At 36.2% G+C, this 20,162-nt stretch overlaps 1 protein-coding gene across 1 annotated transcript in view; it reads left to right on the top strand.

Moving 5' to 3' along the window:
• Positions 1–20,162, top strand: part of PCDH11X (protocadherin 11 X-linked) — a 586,654-nt gene that overhangs the window by 231,534 nt on the left and 334,958 nt on the right. The window contains exon 5 of the mRNA XM_078063863.1: positions 12,010–12,039. Coding sequence (XP_077919989.1) covers positions 12,010–12,039 — 30 coding nt within the window. The remainder of the gene's footprint in view (positions 1–12,009; positions 12,040–20,162) is intronic.

Raw genomic sequence — 20,162 nt, 5'->3', positions numbered from 1 at the left:
ACCTGTTTCACTACTGATTTAACATTAAGGGCCATGTATTAAGTCATGTGGCTCTGGAGATTTATAAATGTGTAAAGCCCTTAATAAAAATAGCTTTTAACTTTTGGACCATACTCATTAGCTGATTAAATTTTTGGATTTATTTTTTTTTTTAACCTAGGACTTTATATGATTCAGGCAAACTAGATCAGAATTACACAGTTTCTTATAATTCATTTTCATGAGGTAGTGATTCACAAGGGACCCCAAAGCAAAAGTTTTTCCTCTCACAGTCTTTTACTACCACTCAAAGCACTTTTGTTATATAGCAGCAATTAAGTCATCCTCTCTAAGTATTTTTAGTAGCTGATTTTGTCAGTAGAAAGTAAGATTCTTCTTGGTTATCATAGTTTTCTCATGGTTTCACACAGTGTGTGGTTAAAATAATGAAAATAATAACAATAATAGTATATGTTGACAGCTTACTATGTGACAGTGTATTAGTGCTTTACTGTATGAACTCAATTAGCCCTCACAGACACCTTATCATATACCTGCTATTTTTATAATCAGTATTTTACATAGACAGACTTAATAGAATAGTTAAGCAACTTGCCCAAGGTCAAACAATAAATGGTGGAGCTGAGTTTTGAGTCAGAACCCATAATTTTAAGTAGTATGCTTGTCACATAGTAGATGTTCAATGAGTATTTGTTGAATGATAAAATTCCATAGTTAAAGCTCCCAAAGAATTACAACTCTCTCATTCTTCTAAAAATACTAACAATAAATAACCAATAATAAAAATAAAAATGTCCTGAATACAGGCCTCTGCTGAGAATAAACTCAGCCAGAGATAAATGGAACCATCTGCTGTTTTATGTTGCATTGGAAGCTGAAAATAACGTCAATGTGGTAAATTGAAAAAAAAATGAAAATCTACATGATAGATTCACAAAGTTGTAAAAAATGTAAATGCTTAAAATATTTCAGGTACTTTAAGAGCTAAATACTGGGAAGACTCCTGAGGTGAATAAGCCTCTGGGGAATGAAATACTTTTTAAAATAAAGCTAAGACCCTATCTTATGCAGTTTTAATGTAAATATTTGATAATTCAAGACTTCATGGATCACTCAGGAGGAGTGTTTTTATTTCTGTGTTATAGAAACCTAGCAGCATCATAGATATTGGAATTGAACTGTGGTAAATATTAAATTGTGCCTTTAATTAATGTTCACTATAGATCTGCCACACGTATAACTAAATGATTAGAAATTATTTTAATAATTTCTGGGAGATAGAATTATATAAGAATCATTCCTTTTTAAAAAGATTTCATTTATTTGAGAGAGAGAGAGAGAGGGCGAGCAGGAGCAGGGGGGAGAGGCAGAAAGAGAGGGAGAAACAGGCTCCCAGCTGAGCACAGAACCTGATGCAGTGCTCCATCCCAGGACCCTGGAATCAAGACCTGAGCTAACGGCAGAGCGACCCAGGTGGCCCTAAGGATTTTTCTGATGTAGTTTCAGCAGTGCTGCTATTGTTGGGGTCCAGAGCTGATGGCCAAGAAGAAATTCTTGAGATGTCCTTGGTGCAAAAAGGTGGTTTTGTTAAAGCATGGGGACAGGACCTGTGGGCAGAAAGAGCTGCTGCACTGGGATTGTGAAGAATGACTGATGAAGGGAGGTGTCCAAAAGGACTTTCTTAGGTTAAAGACTCACAGGATACTGGAGGCCTTGCTACTGTCAAGCTAAGGTGGTTTTCTCTCTACCAAAGCATTAACAATAAGACAGTTGAGAGTTTCTTGGAGGAAACTTTATAATCTGCCTATTTCAGGTATTTGTCAATGGACTGCAGGTTATAAGGACATTTAATTTTATTTACACTCCATTCTGCCTTTGTTTCCCACATCAATTCTATTAATAAAGAAAAAGCTGCCAAACTATTTTGATATCAAAAGTATTGTATTTATCTATATTCTTGTCCTTTATGAAGACTATAATCTGTAAGGGCAAAGATAACTATTTGTTTTTTTTCTTTTATCCTTTTTTTTTTTTAATTTTATTGTGTTATGTTAGTCACCATACAATACATCATTAGTTTTTGATGTGATGATCCATGATCAATTGTTTTAGTATAACAATACCTATCACTGAGCTAAACAATCCCCTCTCCCTCCTCCCCTCTAAAACCGTGTTTGTTTCTCAGAGTCCATAGTCTCTCATGGTTCATCTCTCCCTCTGATTCCCCCTCCTTCATTGTTCCCTTCCTTCTCCTAATGTCTTCCATGCTATTCCTTATGTTCCACAAATAAGTGAAACCATATGATAATTAACTTTCTCTGCTTGACTTATTTCACTTAGCATAATCTCCTCCAGTCCCATCCATGTTGATGTAAAAGTTGGGTATTCATCCTTTCTGATGGATGAGTAATAGTCCATTGTATATATGGACCACATCTTCTTTATCCATTCATCTGTTGAAGGGCATCTCAGCTCTTTCCACAGTTTGGCTATTGTGGACATTGCTGCTATGAACATTGGGGTGCATATGGCCCTTCTTTTCACTACATCTGTGTCTTTGGGACCCAGGAGTGCAATTGCTGGGTCATAGGGTAGCTCTATTTTTAAATTTTTGAGGCACCTCCACAGTTTTCCAAAGGGGCTGTACCAACTTGCATTCACACCAACAGTGTAAGAGGGTTCCCCTTTCTCCACAACCTCTCCAACACTTGTTGTTTCTTGCCCTGTCAATTTTTGCCATTCTAACAGGTGTAAGGTGGTATCTCAATGTGGTTTTGATTTGAATTTCCCTGATGGCTAATGATGCTGAACATTTTTTCATGTGTCTGTTGGCCATTTGTATGTCTTCTTCAGAGAAGTGTCTTTTCATAACTTCTGCCCATGTTTTACCTGGATTATTTGTTTTTTGAGTGTTGAGTTTGAGAAGTTCTTTGTAGATCTTGGATACCAGCCCTTTATCTGTAGTGTGATTTGCAAAAAATCTTCTCCCATTCTGTGGGTTGCCTCTTTGTTTTGTTGACTGTTTCCTTTGCTGTGCAGAAGTTTTTATCTTGATGAAGTCCCAAAAGTTCATTTTTGCTTTTGTTTCACTAGCTTTTGGAGATGTATCTTGAAAGAAGTTGCTGTGGCCGATGTCAAAGAGGTTACTGCCTATGTTCTCCTCTAGGATTTTGATGGATTCCTGTTTCACATTTGAGGTCTTTCATCCATTTTGAGTTTATCTTTGTGAATGGTGTTAGAGAATGGTCGAGTTTCATTCTTCTGCAGGTGGCTGTCCAATTTTCCCAGCACCATTTATTGAAGAGACTGTCTTTTTTCCATTCCATGTTTTTTCCTGCTTTGTCAAAGATTATTTGACCATAGAGTTGAGGGTCCATGTCTGGGCTCTCTATTCTGTTCCATTGGTCTATATGTCTGTTTTTGTGCCAGTGCCATGCTGTCTTGGTGATCACTCCTTTGTAATATAGCTTGAAATTGGGCAACGTGATGCCCCCAGCTTTGTTTTTCTTTTTCAACATTTCCTTGGCGATTCAGGGTCTTTTTTGATTCCATACAAATTTTAGGATCGTTTGTTCCACCACTTTGAAAAATATCATTGGAATTTTGATCGGGATGGCATTGAAGGTATAGATTGCTCTGGGTAGCATAGACATTTTAACAATGTTTATTCTTCCGATCCATGAGCATGGAATATTTTTCCATCTTTTTGTGTCTTCTTCAATTTCTTTCATGAGTGTTCTGTAGTTCCTAGAGTATAGATCCTTTACCTCTTTGGTTAGGTTTATTCCAAGGTATCTTATGGTTTTTGGTGCTATTCTAATTGGAATCGTTTCTCTAATTTCTCTTTCTACAGTTGCATTGTTAGTGCATAAGAAATCAACTGATTTCTGTGCATTGATTTTGTATCCTGCCACCTTACTGAATTGCTGTATGAGTTCTAGTAATTTGGGGGTGGAGTCTTTTGGGTTTTCCACATAAAATATCATGTCATCTGTGAAAAGAAAGAGTTTGACTTCTTTGCCAATTTGAATACATTTTATTTCTTTTTGTTGTCTGATTGCTGTTGCTAGGACTTCAAGTACTTTGTTGAACAATAGTGGTGAGAGTGGGCATCCTTGACGCGTTCCTGATTTCAAGGGAAAGTCTCTCAATTTTTCCCCATTGAGGATGATATTTGCTGTGGTTTTTTCATAGATTGATTTTATGAACTTGAGGAATGTTCCCTCTATCCCTATACTCTGAAGAGTTTTAATCAAGAAAGAATGTATTTTGTCAAATGCTTTTTCTGCATCAATTGAGAGGACCATATGGCTTTCTTCCTCCTCTTATTAATGTGTTCTATCACATTGATTGATTTGCAAATGTTGAACGACCCTTGCATCCCAGGGATAAATCCCACTTGGTCATGGTGGATGATCCTTTTAATGTATTGTTGGATCCTAAAAGCTAGGATTTGGTTGAGGATTTTTGAATCCATATTCATCAGGGATATCGGTCTGAAATTCTCCTTTTTTATGGGGTCTTTGCCTGGTTTGGGGATTAAGGTAATGCTGGTCTCAAAGAATGAGTTTGGAAATTTTCCTTCTGTTTCTATTTTTTGAAACAGCTTCAGTAAAATAGGCATTATTTCTTCTTTGAATGTTTGGTAGAACTCCCCAGGGAATCCTTCAGGCCCTGGACTCTTGTTTTCTGGGGGGTTTTTAATCACTGCTTCAATCTCGTTACTGGTTATTGTCCTATTCAGGTTGTCAATTTCTTCCTGTTTCATTCTTGGCAGCTTATAGGTTTCCAGGGAGGCATCTATTTCATCCAGATTGCTCAGTTTATTGGCATATGATTGTTGATAATAATTTCTTATAATTGTTTTTATTTCCTTGGTGTTATTCATGATCTCTCCCCTTTCATTCATAATTTTATTAATTTGGGCCCTTTCTCTTTTCTTTCGGATAAGTCTGGCCCGTGGTTTATCGATCTTATTAATTCTTTCAAAGAACCAACTTCTAGTTTTGTTTATTTGATCTACTGTGTTTCTGATTTCTAATTTATTGATCTCTGTTCTAATCTTAATTATTTCTCTTCTAATGCGAGGCTTAGGCCTCATTTGTTGCTTTTTCTCTACTTCTTTAAGGTGTAGAGTTAGTTGGTAATTTCGGAATTTTTCTATTTTTTTGAGTGAGACTTGGATGGCTATGTATTTCCCCCTTAGGACCGCCTTTGCAGTATCCCATGGGTTTAGGACCGATGTGTTTTCGTTCTCATTGATTTCCATGAATTGTTTAAGTTCTTCTTTGATTTCCTGGTTGACCCAAACATTCTTGAGCAGAGTAGTCTTTAGCTTCCAAGTGTTTGAAATTCTGCCAAATTTTTTCTTGTCATTGAGTTCCACTTTTAAAGCATTGTGGTCTGAGAATATGCAGGGAATAATCTCAATCTTTTAGTATCGGTTGAGACCTGATTTGTGACCCTGTATGTGGTCTGTTCTGGGGAAAGTTCCATGTGCGCTCTAGAAGAATGAGTATTGTGTGGTTTTAGGGTGGAATGTTCTGTATATATCTATGAGGTCCATCTGGTCCAGTGTATCATTCAAAGCTCTTGTTTCTTTGTTGATTTTCTGCTTAGATGATGTGTCCATTGCTGAGAGTGGAGTATTGAGGTCTCCTACAATTAATGGATTGTTATCAATATGACTCTTAATTTTGGTTAACAGTTGGCTTATGTAGATGGCTGCTCCCAGTTACAATTGTTAGATCTTCTTGTTGGATAGACCCTTTAAGAATGATATAGTGTCCTTCTGTGTCTCTAACTACAGACTTTAGCTTAAAATCTAATTTGTTTGATAAAAGAATTGCTACCCCAGCTTTCTTTTGAAGTCTGTTGACATGGAAGATGGATCTCCATCCCTTCACTTTCAGTCTGGGTGTATCTTTAGGTTCAAAATGAGTCTCCTGTAGGCAGCATATGGATGGGTCCTGTCTTTTTATCCAATCTGCAACCCTGTGCCTTTTTATGGGAGCATTTAGGCCATTCACATTGAGAGTGATTATTGAAAGATATGAATTAATTGTCATCATGTTGCCTGTGAAGACCTTGCTTTTATAGATTGTCCCTGTAAATTTCTGCTGTATATCACTCTTGGGGTTTTTCTCCTGTTATAGGATCCCCCCCCTTAATATTTCTTGCAGTGCTGGCTTAGTGGTCACATATTCTTTCAGTTTCTGCCGGTCTTGGAAGCTCTGCATCTCTCCATCTATTCTAAATGAAAGCGTTGCTCGATAAAGTATTCTTGGCTGCATGTTCTTCTCGTTTAGTAGTCTGAATATGTCTTGCCAGGCCTTTCTGGCTTGCCAGGTCTCTGTGGATAGGTCTGACGTTATTCTCATGTTCCTCTTGCTGTATCTAAGGAATCTCTTCGCCCTAACTGCCCTTAAGATGGTTTCCTTGGTTCTAAGATTTGCGAGTTTTACTATTACATGCCGGAGTATTGGCCTGTTTTCCTTGATCTTTGGAGGAGTCCTCTCTGCCTCTAGGACACGAATGTTTCATTCCCCAGATTAGGGAAGTTCTCAGCTATGATTTGCTCAAATATATCTTCTAGTTCTCTCTCTCTCTCTCCACCCCCTCCGGGATTCCAATAATTGTGACATTGGAACGCTTCATGGTTTCACTTACTTCTCTGATTCTATTTTCATGGATTCTGAGTTGTTTTTCTCTGGCCTCCTCTTTTCCCTTTTTATCTATTAAATTGTCTTCCAGGTCACTTATTCGTTCTTCTGCTTCACTTACCCTAGCTGTTAGATTATCTAGATTAGAATGGATCTCATCGATACAATTTTTAAGTTCTGCCAGTTCAGCTTTCATTTCTGCCCTTAGAGACTATACGTTGCCATTAATTGATTTCTCCATTCTAGCTATTGTCTTCACAATTGCTAGCCTGAATTTCTTCTTGGTTATATCTGTATCCATTTGTAAATCTACAGCATAGGTCATAATCTCTGAGTCTTTTCTATTTTGGGTGTTCCTCCTCCTAGTCATTCTGTTGATGGGTGTTTGAGGCAATGTATAGAGTCCAAATTACTGGCCAGAACCCAAGCAAGATGCACCTGTTTTCTAGGTTCCTTAGGGATGCTGGCCTCTTGTTTTCCCACCCTGTCTTCTGGGGGAGGGGCTTGCCATGCTATTACTCAGGCATCCCTGTCTGGGCAGAGTTGCCTGATCCCCTGTGGGGGGGGGGCTCAGTTGGAACCAATTTTTGGGGGCTTTTGTTCTCTGGCGGCTTTCCCTGGTGCCTTTCCGCATCTCTTTTGAGAGTCAGAGCAGAAGAGACTTTTTCCAACCCTCTGCCTCGGAGCAGAGAGATCACAGTCTGTTCTTCAGTGAGCTCTCCAAGCCACACTATTTCTGTTTCTGTCTGTGCTGCTATAAACTGCAGCATCCTGGGTTGTGTGTTCCTCCGCAGCACTCCCAGTCTTGCTTCCAGGTCGGGGCACATCTCTGCCCTTTGTGCTTCTAAAACCACCAGCTCCTCCCAGTTTGTTCGCATGACCCCACCATTCTGGGTTTCCATCCTGTGGGCTGCCCTAAAGTCCTTTCCCTGTTGCTACTGGTCAGAGTGTGCCCCATCCCCAGCACGCCAGGCTGTCACTCACTGGCAGTGTAGGATCCCCATGGCCAGGCTCCCTCCTGCTGCCATTTATCCTCTGATATCTGCCTGCTGAATCACGGCTCCTTGCTTTGTACCTCAAAACAACCACCTGCGATCTTCTGTTAGAGATCCAGATCTTCTTACATCTCAGGCTGACTTCGTGTGTGCTCTGAGTGGTCTGGTAGATATTCAGCTCAATTCCAGGGACCAGTTGGAATAGGGTCCCCTACTCTTTTGCCATCTTTTTTTTCTCTTCCTATTTCTTTTTTTTCAAAGATTTTATTTATTTATTTGATAGAGAGAGACCACAAGCAGGGGGAGTGGAGGAAGGAGAAGCAGGCTTCCCGCTGAGCAGGGAGCCTGGTGCAGGGCTCTATCCCAGGACCCTGGGATCATGACATGAACCAAAGGCAGACACTTAACCAACTGAGCCACCCAGGTGCCAAGATAACTATTTCTATCTTGGCAATCAGTTTATCCTTAGTAACTTGCCTGGTGAATGAATGAATGTATAAGTTAGAAATGGTGTAGGAAACAAAGATTTATTCTAGGCTGTATTTTCCCAGTATTGTCATACTGGGTACTCCTTCTTACCCTGAAGGGGTGCTAGATTATTAATCCTTGGTCTTTTCTCCACACATAAAATGCTTTCATTACATACAGTGCATCTGAATTAACCAGATGAAAACTGGACAAAGAACTAAAGTGATTGAATTGGAAAATTGCTCAATTTAAATTTAGTGGTTTGCCTACATTATTAAAGATAAACTAATACTAAAGGCTCCAGATTCTGGAGCTGGCCATGTTACTTGCATATGTAAAAACAATGAATATTCTAATAGTTAATATAAATGATATTGAAAATTTTGGGGAGAACATTAACTTAGAGAGATCTAGTTGTTAAATATAAATGTAATTGCCTAATAGTAAAATTGATGCAAATGGCTATTTTGTAAAAATATATCTGGACGCTTTTTCTTTAGCAGAGATAATCATTAGGAAATGAGTACTATAGTGGATATATAATATTTATCTATTTGATGTGGGAGAGCTAGGTTCTTGTCTCACAGAGTCAAAGAATGTATCTCTGGGACAAAGGAGAGTGAGTAAAGCAACAGAGGTTTATTAAGCAAGGATACAGAAAAAGCTCTCAGGAGTGAGAGGGGTCCTGACAGTGTTGCTACTGAAGGCCTTTAGCGTTGGTCTTTTATAGAAAGCTAACCAGGGAACTTAAATCCTTTTAACATCTCTATTGATAACACCATTGAGCAAGGACTAGTGGTAACACCTTCAATGGCTTACTTCCTTTTTAGGGTCTGGTTACTCTTTGTTGGTCACAGGTGATTACCATAAAAAACTCACCCCACATGCCTATGTTAGGGTGGTCCTGTTTGTTCCTTTATCTCTGGTTTCCCCATACCTCCACATTTTTGGGATTTCTGTAAGCCTTACCACAAAGCCCCCTATCTATCTCTCCCTACCTAGCCCTGCCTGTCCTTTACTCATATTCAGAATTAGTCATGTTTGAAACATTATTCATTACCTTATTTATTTATTGCTAGATATTGAGGCACATACTCATTAGCTCAATATATTTATGTTTTCTGCATATCTAAGATATACAACAATCCCTGGTGAAAATAATATTTACTTTCTGATTTATAGTCTATGTAATTTTGGCACATAGTATAAATCTTTGTAACTCAACTTCCATACATGTAAAATTAGAATAATTGTATTTAGAATGATGAACTATTTCAAGGATTAATTCAGAAAATATATGTTAAATACCTAAGAGAGTGTTTGATTTATAAGACTCTTACAAATAGCAAATGTCAAAAATAGTTGGGAGATGAGAAGAAAGAACAAAAGGAGAATCAGGAGAAAGGATTTTGTTTGACTTTCAAAATAATATCTAAAGGTAGAAGGGATATGAATTGTTATTGCTATCTCCATTTTACAGGATAATAACCTGAGATTTAGAGAGGTCATAGTGATGTGGGAAACAAAGGCAGAAGAGAAATTATTAAATTTCCTTAATACGAGTTGGCAATCATTCTTTCTTGGCTGTTGGCCCCGGACCTCACCCCACCAAACTTCACCTACATTCAAAATTACAACACTCTCACTCCTGAGAGCTTTTTCTGTATCCTTGCTTAATAAAACTCTATGGCTTTCATTGCTCTCCTTTTTCTGGGAGATTCATTCTTCGACTCTGTGAAACAAAAACCTCACTCTCCCACTTCAATTTCAGGAAAAAAAGTGCACTGGAATATAAAATGGGTTGTTTTATTTTATAATTTCTCAAACCAAAATACATTGAAAGATTATTGACCACAAATCAATGCATTTTATATAATATGTAAACTTCTGGGGGACTGGGATGATTATAAGTAAATGTGGTACAATGGAAAGACTGTCTGATTTTGAATAGGTTCCAGTCCCAGATTACTAATTCAATTTTAAAACATTTAGCAAAAGCTTATTTGGTACTATGTGATGTAGGAAAGACATTAGGCTTCTAAGAAAAAATTTTTGAGACATCTTTGGTGCTTTAAAAAGGTGATTTTATTAAAGCATGGGGACAGGACCCGTGGGCAGAAAGAGCTGCACTGGGGTCATGAGGAGTGGCCCATTATATACTGTCAAGTTGGAAGGGTGTTAGGGATAGGGTAAGTCTCTAAGGAATTTTGGAAGTAAGGTTTCCAGGACCCTGAGGGGACTAGCTATTGTTGGGAAAAGGTCATTTATTACTGTCTAATAAAACCTTAGTCATGAGGGGCGCCTGGGTGGCTCAGTCATTAAGCATCTGCTTTCGGCTCAGGTCATGATCCCGGGGTCCTGGGATCGAGCCCCGCATTGGGCTCCCTGCTCCGTGGGAAGTCTGCTTCTCCCTCTCCCACTCCTCCTGCTTGTGTTCCCTCTCTCACTGTGTGTCTGTCAAATAAATGAATAAAATCTTTAAAAAAAAAAAAAAACCTTAGTCATGAGACCCTTCAGATGTATATCGGTGGGCCACATGCTTGGGGGATGATTACCAACATGTATCTTGGGGGGTTTAGAGATAAAGGAAGTTTCCAAAGGAATTTTTATATGTTAAAGAAGACTTACAGGATTCTGGGGGCTTGGGGGGGGGGGGTTCAGGCTAGGATTGCTTTTTGCCTTTAACAAAGTATTAACATCTAGGCAGTTGAGTCCTTAGATGAATGTCACTCTGCCTGTTTCAAGGACTTGTCAGTGGGCTGTTCATAGCAAGGAAATTTGATAATTTTTCTTCTGCCTTTGTTTCCCACAACAGTGTTGATTAATGCAAAGACTAACCTTTTTAATATTCCCCAATTGATCTATTTTAAGCTTTTCTCAATAGAAATTCTCAAATAAAGGCAAAAGTAGCACAACACAGGCAATGTTTTTAATTAAAATATAAAATTTAGGGAAATAAGCACATTCTGAAGTTGTCTTTTTTCATTGCAGTGGTGAGGAGGAGCTCACCTCAAAATATTGATTAAGTTGGGGCACCTGGGTGGCTCAGTCGTTAAGTGTCTGCCTTCGGCTCAGGTCATGATCCCAGGGTCCTGGGATCGAGCCCCGCATCGGGCTCCCTGCTCTGCGGGAAGCCTGCTTCTCCCTCTCCCACTCCCCTTGCTTGTGTTCCTTCTCTCGCTGTGTCTCTTTCTGTCAAATAAATAAATAAAATCTTTAAAAAAAAATATTGATTAAGTCATTAACTTTTCAATAATTCACTAATTTACAAAGATAGATATAATTAACATTTTCATATCTTCACTTGGCTCCCTAAGAATTTTAATGCTTTTGGATTGCTCAGTGATTGATGAATGATAAACATCTAACCAAAATCTGTTGTGTTACTGCAAGTAAATTTTAATGGAGCAAACATAAAAAAGATCTATTGTGATGTTGCAAAGTAGAGAATAGTATTTTAATGTTATATTCTTAGATATGGATAAAGTTTGTTGTTTTTGTTTTGTTTTGTTTTGATCATTAAAAATTGATGAAAAATAAGCAATATAAATAAAAGAATATCTAATTGGAAGGATGCCTTTTCTTGGCCAAAGCCTATGTGGGCTAAGCATATAACTGAAATTTTTATGTTGATCCAAGATTTTTGATATGGCTCTTCATATTGGTACATGAGATTTATGATGCTATTATATCCCTTTACAAAACCAATGAAGAATGCAGCAGTTGAAAATAGTTTCAGTAGAACAAAATTATTTACTATTGGACTCAGAATATTGACATTAAAAAATGTATTTGCAATAACAAATTAAAGCTGATTTTTGTTTTTGTTTTTGTTTTGTTTTGTTTTCCTTTGCTTCCTTTGCCTCCATTTTATCCTAAATCAGTGGAAATTTGAGGGGAAAAAAGCAGAAAAGGTAAGATTGTAAATTTCAAAGAAAATTGATTTCAAAATATATTGTACTATTTTTTTTCTTAAATTTCTGAAGCCACAGTATTTACTCCATGGCCTTAAAACTGTAAGTATTTAAGATGACATATGCTGTGATTCTGCCTTAAAAGAGTTTCAAGCCAAGCTGTCTCCACATTTTGTATCACCTACACACTCTTGGATGCAATTTTCAAGTCTTTTTATTTTGTTTTATTTCATTTTATTATTTATTTTATTTTTCACCAACACTTTTCTTTTCCCACTGTGCCAAAACAACATACTGCTGAAAGCATCACTTTGTGAATATTCTGTTAATACAGTAATTTTATGACTAATTTTATCAATAAAAGGGACAATTTTGGTGTCAATTCACAATTTGGCTTTCACAGCAAAAGTTAGTGAATATGGGGTGCCTGGGTGGCTCAGTCATTAAGCGTCTGCCTTGGGCTCAGTCATGATCCCAGGGTCCTGGGATCGAGCCCCGCATCGGGCTCCCTGCTCGGCAGGAAGCCTGCTTCTCCCTCTCCCACTCCCCCTGCTTGTGTTCCCTCTCTTGCTGTGTCTCTCTCTGTCAAATAAATAAAATCTTTAAAAAAAAAAAAAAAAAGTTAGTGAATATGAAGCATGATGATGTCTGATAGGACCACAAGGAAAGTACCATAACTAAATTAAACATGGTTAAACAACAAATTGATGTTCAGAGTTTTAGGATATCACATTTCAAGGTGGAAATTTTAGGTTCTGCTCATATATATAATGAATACAAAATTATTTTCTATTATTAAAAAAATAAACTCATGCATACTGTGAAATTTTAATTACCTCATTAGTTAAGTTACACCACCACTAAAATAAAATTTTTCAGCTGTTCACTGACATTTCTTTCCTAGAATTTATGCAATGGTTTCCTCACCATGTTTTGGGGTTCAAAGAAATGGGTTTTCCTTGAACTTCTTTTTTTTATTTTTTTAAGATTTTAGTTATTCATTTGAGAGAGACAGAGAGAGAGAGAGAGCCTAAGCAGAGAGGAGAAGGTGAAGTAGGTGAAGAAAAGCCCAATGTAGGGCTTCATTGCAGGACCCCGGAAACATGACCTGAGCTGAAGGTAGACATTTAACAGACTGAGCCACCCAGGTGCCCCTCCCTTGAGCATCTGATGGAAGATATTTTGGAAATTAAATTCAGCAAGTTTTAAAAGCTGTCCATATCATAACCAAAATGTTACCATAACTTTATGCTAGGTTAAATGGGAGTATAATATTTAAGATGAATTTATCCTAGTCTAGTTTAAGGGACCAAATTTTATGTTTGAAAAGGAACTTGCCAAAGGGTGCTCTAGGCTCTGTCAGAAATGACGTTAGCCTTGGATGTCTTTATCAAGTGTGAGAATTACCTGAAAATAAATCCTGTCTAGAATGTCAAAATAAATTTTACTAATGTTTGAGAGATAAATTAAAATAACAGCACTAGAGAATTTTCAGTGAATATACATATCTGACAGTTTTCAAATGCCCGTCTAAACTAATTATCACTGTGGCTTTTGAGTGATTTCTTTTTGAGAGTCAGCTCCTCCCAGGAGGCAAAAGATCACAGAAGAGTTCTCAAATTAAAAGGAGGGAAGCAAGGGTAGTAAAATGTCATTAGCCATATATATATAAAGTGAATAAGAGAGAAAGAGAGAGAGAGAGAAGTTCTACAGATTTTAAGTATTCTAACATTGTCGACTTTAGAAATTGACCTATTTAGTTATTTAAAAGTTGAAATTTTGAAGAACAGAAATATTGGTAAGTTTTATCTAGTGTAGATATCCTACAAATAGGAAAATGTCTTGTTTTTTAAAAAAAATTAGAACTCTGCATACAGAATTCTGGGGTGAACTCATTTTCCTGTTTACAAGACAACAGGGGGATTAAATTTTAACATAAAACATTTCAATAGTAGATATTAAAACAATATAATCACAATATAAGGAGCAATGGAAAGTGTGATTTTCATTGAAAGATATTTCTTTTTGTCAAATGAAAGCAAATCTGGACTTAGGGAGACACTTTATTCAGAATAGGTAGAAGAATCTGATCTCAGAAATCTACAAGATTTCATAAAATCCAACAGAAAAATGGATTTTTTTTTGTTGTTGTTGTTAAGGGCAAGCAGACCTAAGCAGAATATTTTAAGAAGAAACTGGACACGCAAGATAAATGAACAGTGGGGTCTTCCAAAAAAAAGTGTCTCACTGTATTCAGATGATTCCCAGGAGACCCTGAAAAGGAGACATGTTCCACTTTATTGTGCTTGCTTATTGCTTAGGGGCAAGCAGGGGTCAGGGGCTTGTAGGAAGGAGAGATACCTGACTAAAGTTTGGTCAAGGCAAAGCACAGAGTAAGAAAAGGACAACTATGAACACTTGGTTATTTTTTCCATTACCTTTCTATACTGAAGTAAGTACAATAAAAACTATTTACTAATAATGTACTTACTCTGTTTCAAGCACTGTGTGTACATGCATACACATATATACACACATATATGTATACTTATGTACACATTTAGTCCTAACAATGACTCTGTAAGTTCTTTTACAGTTAAAAAAACAAAACCAAGCAAACAAAAACATAGTACAGAGCTTAAGTGACTTGCCTAGGTTTACAGAGCTCACAAGTAGAAGACCCATGGTTTGAACCCAGGCAATCATTTCAGAATACCTCTTTTAAAAAAGAAAAAAAGATAAACTTTAAAACATAAAACAAATATTTATCTCAAAATACTTGTCTTATTCTATCTTAGTAGTTACATTGAATATATTTAATGTCATAATATGTTTCTGGAAGAATAAAAAATTTACTTCTGTCAAATATGATGATGCTCCAGACCTGTCATCAAGCAGTTTTCATGAGCCTATACACATTGTATACCTTGTTTGATATAATATAGTTACCATGGAGATTAGATCTGTCCTTTGATGCCTTTTATTTTGGGCTCATTGCATTTATGTATATGTTTGAAAATTATTTTGGATACCAAATTCAAGAAGCTTTAAACCTTAAATATATTAAGTGTCTGAATATTCATCAAGTTTTGATTTATTGTAAATGATTACATAAAAAGTTAAATTTATCTCTTGAATTCCTGAACCTTACCTGTTTAGGTTTTTAAAATATAAATTATAAAATATGGCATTCATGTTCAATTTAATTCAAAGTAAGTGAAAAATATAAGGATCCTACATTTGTCAAAAAAAAAAAAAAGTAGGGCAAAACATTATCTGAGCTATGAAAGAATATCTTATCTAGGCTAAATTAATGCTATAATGTCTTTTAGATTCTAAACCTTCAAAGGACCTAGAATTTCTCAATGACTTCCCCATCTATTTAATTTAAATGACTTCAGTGACCTACCCAAACAGGATCTATTTTCAGTTTCCAAATCAGAGGTTTAAGTTATAGACACTTTTTTCTACCTCCCTCCTAAAAGATTATATTTCACAGAGAAGCTAATGATATTAAAAGAGCAGAACAAAAGCAAATGTCACACTCCATGGTTCATTCATTCTTTAACCAGTTGGTATTCAGCTGGCTAGTAGCTAGTTAAGGGGAAAACATATTTCAACACAAAACCACCTGTGATTGAATAAATTGTGTAAGTAATGTTTATATTCAACTAAAAGAGAGAAGTACAATTTTTTAAACCTGGTAAATATTTTTAAAAATCTTGTTTAAACACAAGCTTGTTCCCTTATCTCTAACCTGAAAATTTCCATGGAGACATTTTTCTTCTAAATCCCTCACCCTTTGGCTAAGCCTGCATCTGAATTGCCCTCAGGGTTTGCAAATATGGCTATGTTTATTAAAGAATATGTTCACCAAAGTGCTAAACTGAAGATGGCAGAAACAGAACTGACTGAAGTTCTCAAAGGTGTATATTTTTATTTCTTTTTATTTGCCTGAGGTGAATTTATAAAGTGGTTTCTTTCAAACTAAGCTAGTGGGTGTCAGAAAGAGTAGCTATAGTAGCAAAGGAAGGAAAGGCGATTTTCTGTCATTGGCCTATCTTCATCCAGATTCCTGTCATTCATGTGATCATTTGCTCCAAAGCTAAAGAGGGAAGCAATGAGAATATTTGAGTGAACATATGTTAAAGTGCCCATTTTACTGGTGTATCCAAGGTACTTATTCATCCCTTATCCTATTCAATAATGCAGAAATCTTTGGAAGTTCTTTCATCAAAAATTCTCCTAAATGTATAATTTAGGAGTTTGAATATGGAATTTCTCAAACTCTCAAAAATTTTGAGATATTTTTAAAAGGTTATGTCTAAATGAAACTAATTTGAAGGGCATGTTTCTGAAGAGATGTATTCACATCTTGTCTTTAGTGAAGAATTATTTTCATACATTACTTTTGGGAGTATTATGATTTAGTAAATTCATGAGGGTAGACCTACAGCAATTGTGAATGCCATTTCTTCTATACTAACCAGTTTTCCTTATCAAACATTCAGTTTAATGTTAATAAGGCTATGAGAAAATTAAGTCACACTAAGAACTCTAATTTAGCATTATCACCTACAAGGAAACACATTTATCTTCCTTCTGCATATGTTCCATAGATATCCTTCAGGGACATGGTCTTACAGATACAGTGTGAGGACTTTTCTTGTGTCTTAAGAGCTTCTTATTTTGCTTTGGAATAGATTTATTTAACTCATTGGGTAGTGACAGAAAATTTGGTTAGTGGTAGAAAGTCATAGATAATTTGAAGGACACCTGTCCTTTGATCTTTTTGGATGTTCCTTCCCATCCTTATTCAAGACTTCTGCTGGCACCTGACATTCGGTGTTACAACTGTCAATGTAGCCATCACCACAAATAAATATCTGCTTTGTCTTACATGTTTTTGTTTGTGTAGATTCTTTTTGCTGTTTTTATTGCTCCTGTAGCCCTTATATGTACAGATATGCATTCCCTGGATCTTCTTTTCATATGATTATGAAGACTCCATCATATTGAACATTGTCTTCCTTTTTTATGATTATGACTTCATGATCTGCCTTGTGTTATTCTATCTGGTTAACTTGAGCTTTCCCCTCATTAGATCCCCTCGTTGCTCAGTCCTTCTCCATTTTACCCACTTTATGAAATTTGTTCCTGGTTACTTTTATCTCCCCATCTCATCATTGCCATCATTGGCTTTTCATTCTTGGCTTCTCAATCTGTTTATAGTGCCAATTTCCAACTATAGTCCCCTTACAGATTGTATTCTCCACAGGCCATTGAACACTGTTTTGGGGGGGAAAACTACAAAATTGTGCAGAAGATTAAACTTACTACACATTCACAGTATTATGCTTCCAATGTGGCTCTAAGTATTGTACAGAAGTTGTTTTATTTTTTTATTCTCCTCTCATTAACTTTCTATCTTAGACATTGAATAATTGTCCCAAACCTTTTCAATCATCTTCAATTTCCTTTCACAATTTCCAACTGTGAATTATCAGCAAATTACCTTAAGTCTTACTTTCTTAAAATAGAAACCATCTTTGTAACCACAATATATTTCCATGTTCCTTTCTAGTCTCTCATTTATTCCCTCTTAATTATGGAAATATCCAGCTCTTTTTTTTTTTTTTTTTTTTGATGCTTTGAAAAATGTGTCATCTATTTATGGAGAGTAAAAATTTCCCCCTCCTCATCTTGTCAAACATTTCAGTCTTTGACATCTCTGAATAGCCTAGCTCAGGGCAGGGAAAAAAAAAAGCTATTTTTGTCTTTCATGGAGATCAACAGCTCTTTAGATTATGGATATGTGTTTATACAGACTAAGGGAGAATCTATTCATGGGACAAGGGTTTGAATCAGCAATCCTAACTGAACTTCTGTCTTTCTAGACAGCCTTAAAAGTCTAGGATGTTGAGCATAAGAGGCCTCCAGGGACCATTGAATGTGTTAAAGCAACTTCAGGGGAGCTTCCTAGATCATAGTTAGATTCTGCTTGAAGTGCTCTTTTACTCCAACTTCAGAGTCCACCTGCCTAACTGCTTGCCTGGAACTTTTTATTTTTGACTTTAAGTACCCCAAATGATAACTGCCCACCCTGACCCCTATCACATCATCGCCTGGCCACCATTAATCCTTACAATCAGTTTCCTGGTCCAGTTGGATAGAATTTACCTCACTTGATCTCAACAACCATCTGTTCTGTAGCAGAGCCTGAGACAAGTGCACACTGCATTTGTAATCCAGTTACTTCATTGAGTCCCTTACCAATACCATTTAACTATGGTAGCTATAAAGCAAAAATAACATGCATCCACACACATGAATAAACATGCCTGCATGTCCATAACATACACACATATGCAAACAGTTCAACACTCAAAGCTAATTATTGTATTGTAAAGTTAATTCCAATAAAGTAGAGATAATTACTTTGAATGTAAATAGGCTAAATACTCCAAAGTCATAGGGTGAGAGAGTGGATAAAACAAAACAACAAAACAAAACAAAACAAAAGACCCATCTATATGCTGCCGGCAGAAGGCTCATGTCATACCTAAAGACACCTGCAGATTGAAAGTAAGGAGATAGAGAAAACTTTATGATACAAAAAGATGGTAAAAGAAAGCCAGGGCTGCAATACTTATATTGGACAAACTAGACTTTTAAACAAAGACTGTAACAAGACACAAAGAAGGACACTAAACAATAATAAAGGGGACAATACAACAACAGGATATAACGATTATAAATATTTATGCGCCCAACATGGGAACATCTAAGTACATAATACAGTTAATAACAAACATAAAAGATATAATTGACATTAATACAATAATAGTAGGGGACTTTAACAGCCTAATTACCTCAACAGATAGAGTATCCAAACAGAAATCAACAAGGAAATAATGGCCTTGAATGACACACTGGACCAGGTAGATTTAGCAGATATATTCAAACATTCTATCCCAAAATATCAGAATACATTTTTTTTTCAAATGCACAGGGACATTCTCCAGAATAGATCACATATTAGGCCACAAAACATGTCTCAACAAATTAAAAAAATATGAAGTCATACCAAGTTTCTTTTCTGACCATAAAGCTATGAAACTAGAAATTAATCAAAAGAAAAAATCTGGAAAAAAGACAATTACATGGAGGTTAAATAACATGCTACTAAACAATGAATGGGTCATCCAAGAAATCAAAGAAGAAATAAAAAATTACATGGAAACAAATGCAAATGAAGACACAGCAGTCCAAAATCTTTGGGATGTAGCAAAAGCAGTTCTGAAAAGGAAGTTTATAGCAATAGAGGCCTACCTCAAGAAGCAAAAAAAATCTCAAAGAAACAACCTAATCTTACACATAAAGGAGCTGGAGAAAGTACAACAAATAAAACCCAAACCCAGCAAAAGGAAGGAAATAAAGACTTGAGGAGAAATAAATGGTATATAAACAAAACAAAACAATAAACAAAACAAACAAACAAATGATCCAGGAAACCAGGAGCAGAATATCGAAAAGGTAAAAAAAAAAAAAGATAAATCTCTAGCCATGAAGAGAGAGACAGAGAGACAAGAGAGAGAGAGGACCCAAATAAAATCACTAATTAAATAAGAGAAATAACCAACACCACAGAAATACAAACAATTGCATCAGAATATTAAGAAAATCCATATGCCAAAAAATTGGACAACCTGGAATAAACGGATACATTCTGAGAAATATATAACCTACCAAAACTGAAGCAGGAACAAATAGAAAATAACAGACTGATTACCAGCAATGAAATTGTATTAGTAATCAAAAGTCCAGGCCCAGACAGCTATACAGGCAAATTCTACCAAACATTTAAAGACAAGGTAACTCCTATTCTTCTCAAAATGTTCCAAAAAATAGAATAGGAAGAAAATTTTCCAAATTTATTCTATGAGGCCAGTATCACCCTTATACCAAAACCAGATAAAGACACCAGAAAAAAAAAAAAAAGAAATACAGGCCAATATCTCTCATGAATATAGATGAGAGTACCTTAACAAAAGTCCTTAACAAAATATTAACCAAAGTCCTTAACAAAATATTAACAAAACAAATACAACAACGCATTTAAA

The sequence above is a fragment of the Halichoerus grypus genome, chromosome X (assembly GCF_964656455.1).
Source record: "Halichoerus grypus chromosome X, mHalGry1.hap1.1, whole genome shotgun sequence".
NCBI classification, from domain to species: domain Eukaryota; kingdom Metazoa; phylum Chordata; class Mammalia; order Carnivora; family Phocidae; genus Halichoerus; species Halichoerus grypus.
Note: the sequence above shows the minus strand (reverse complement) of the source record. Positions and strands in the feature narration are given on the sequence as shown.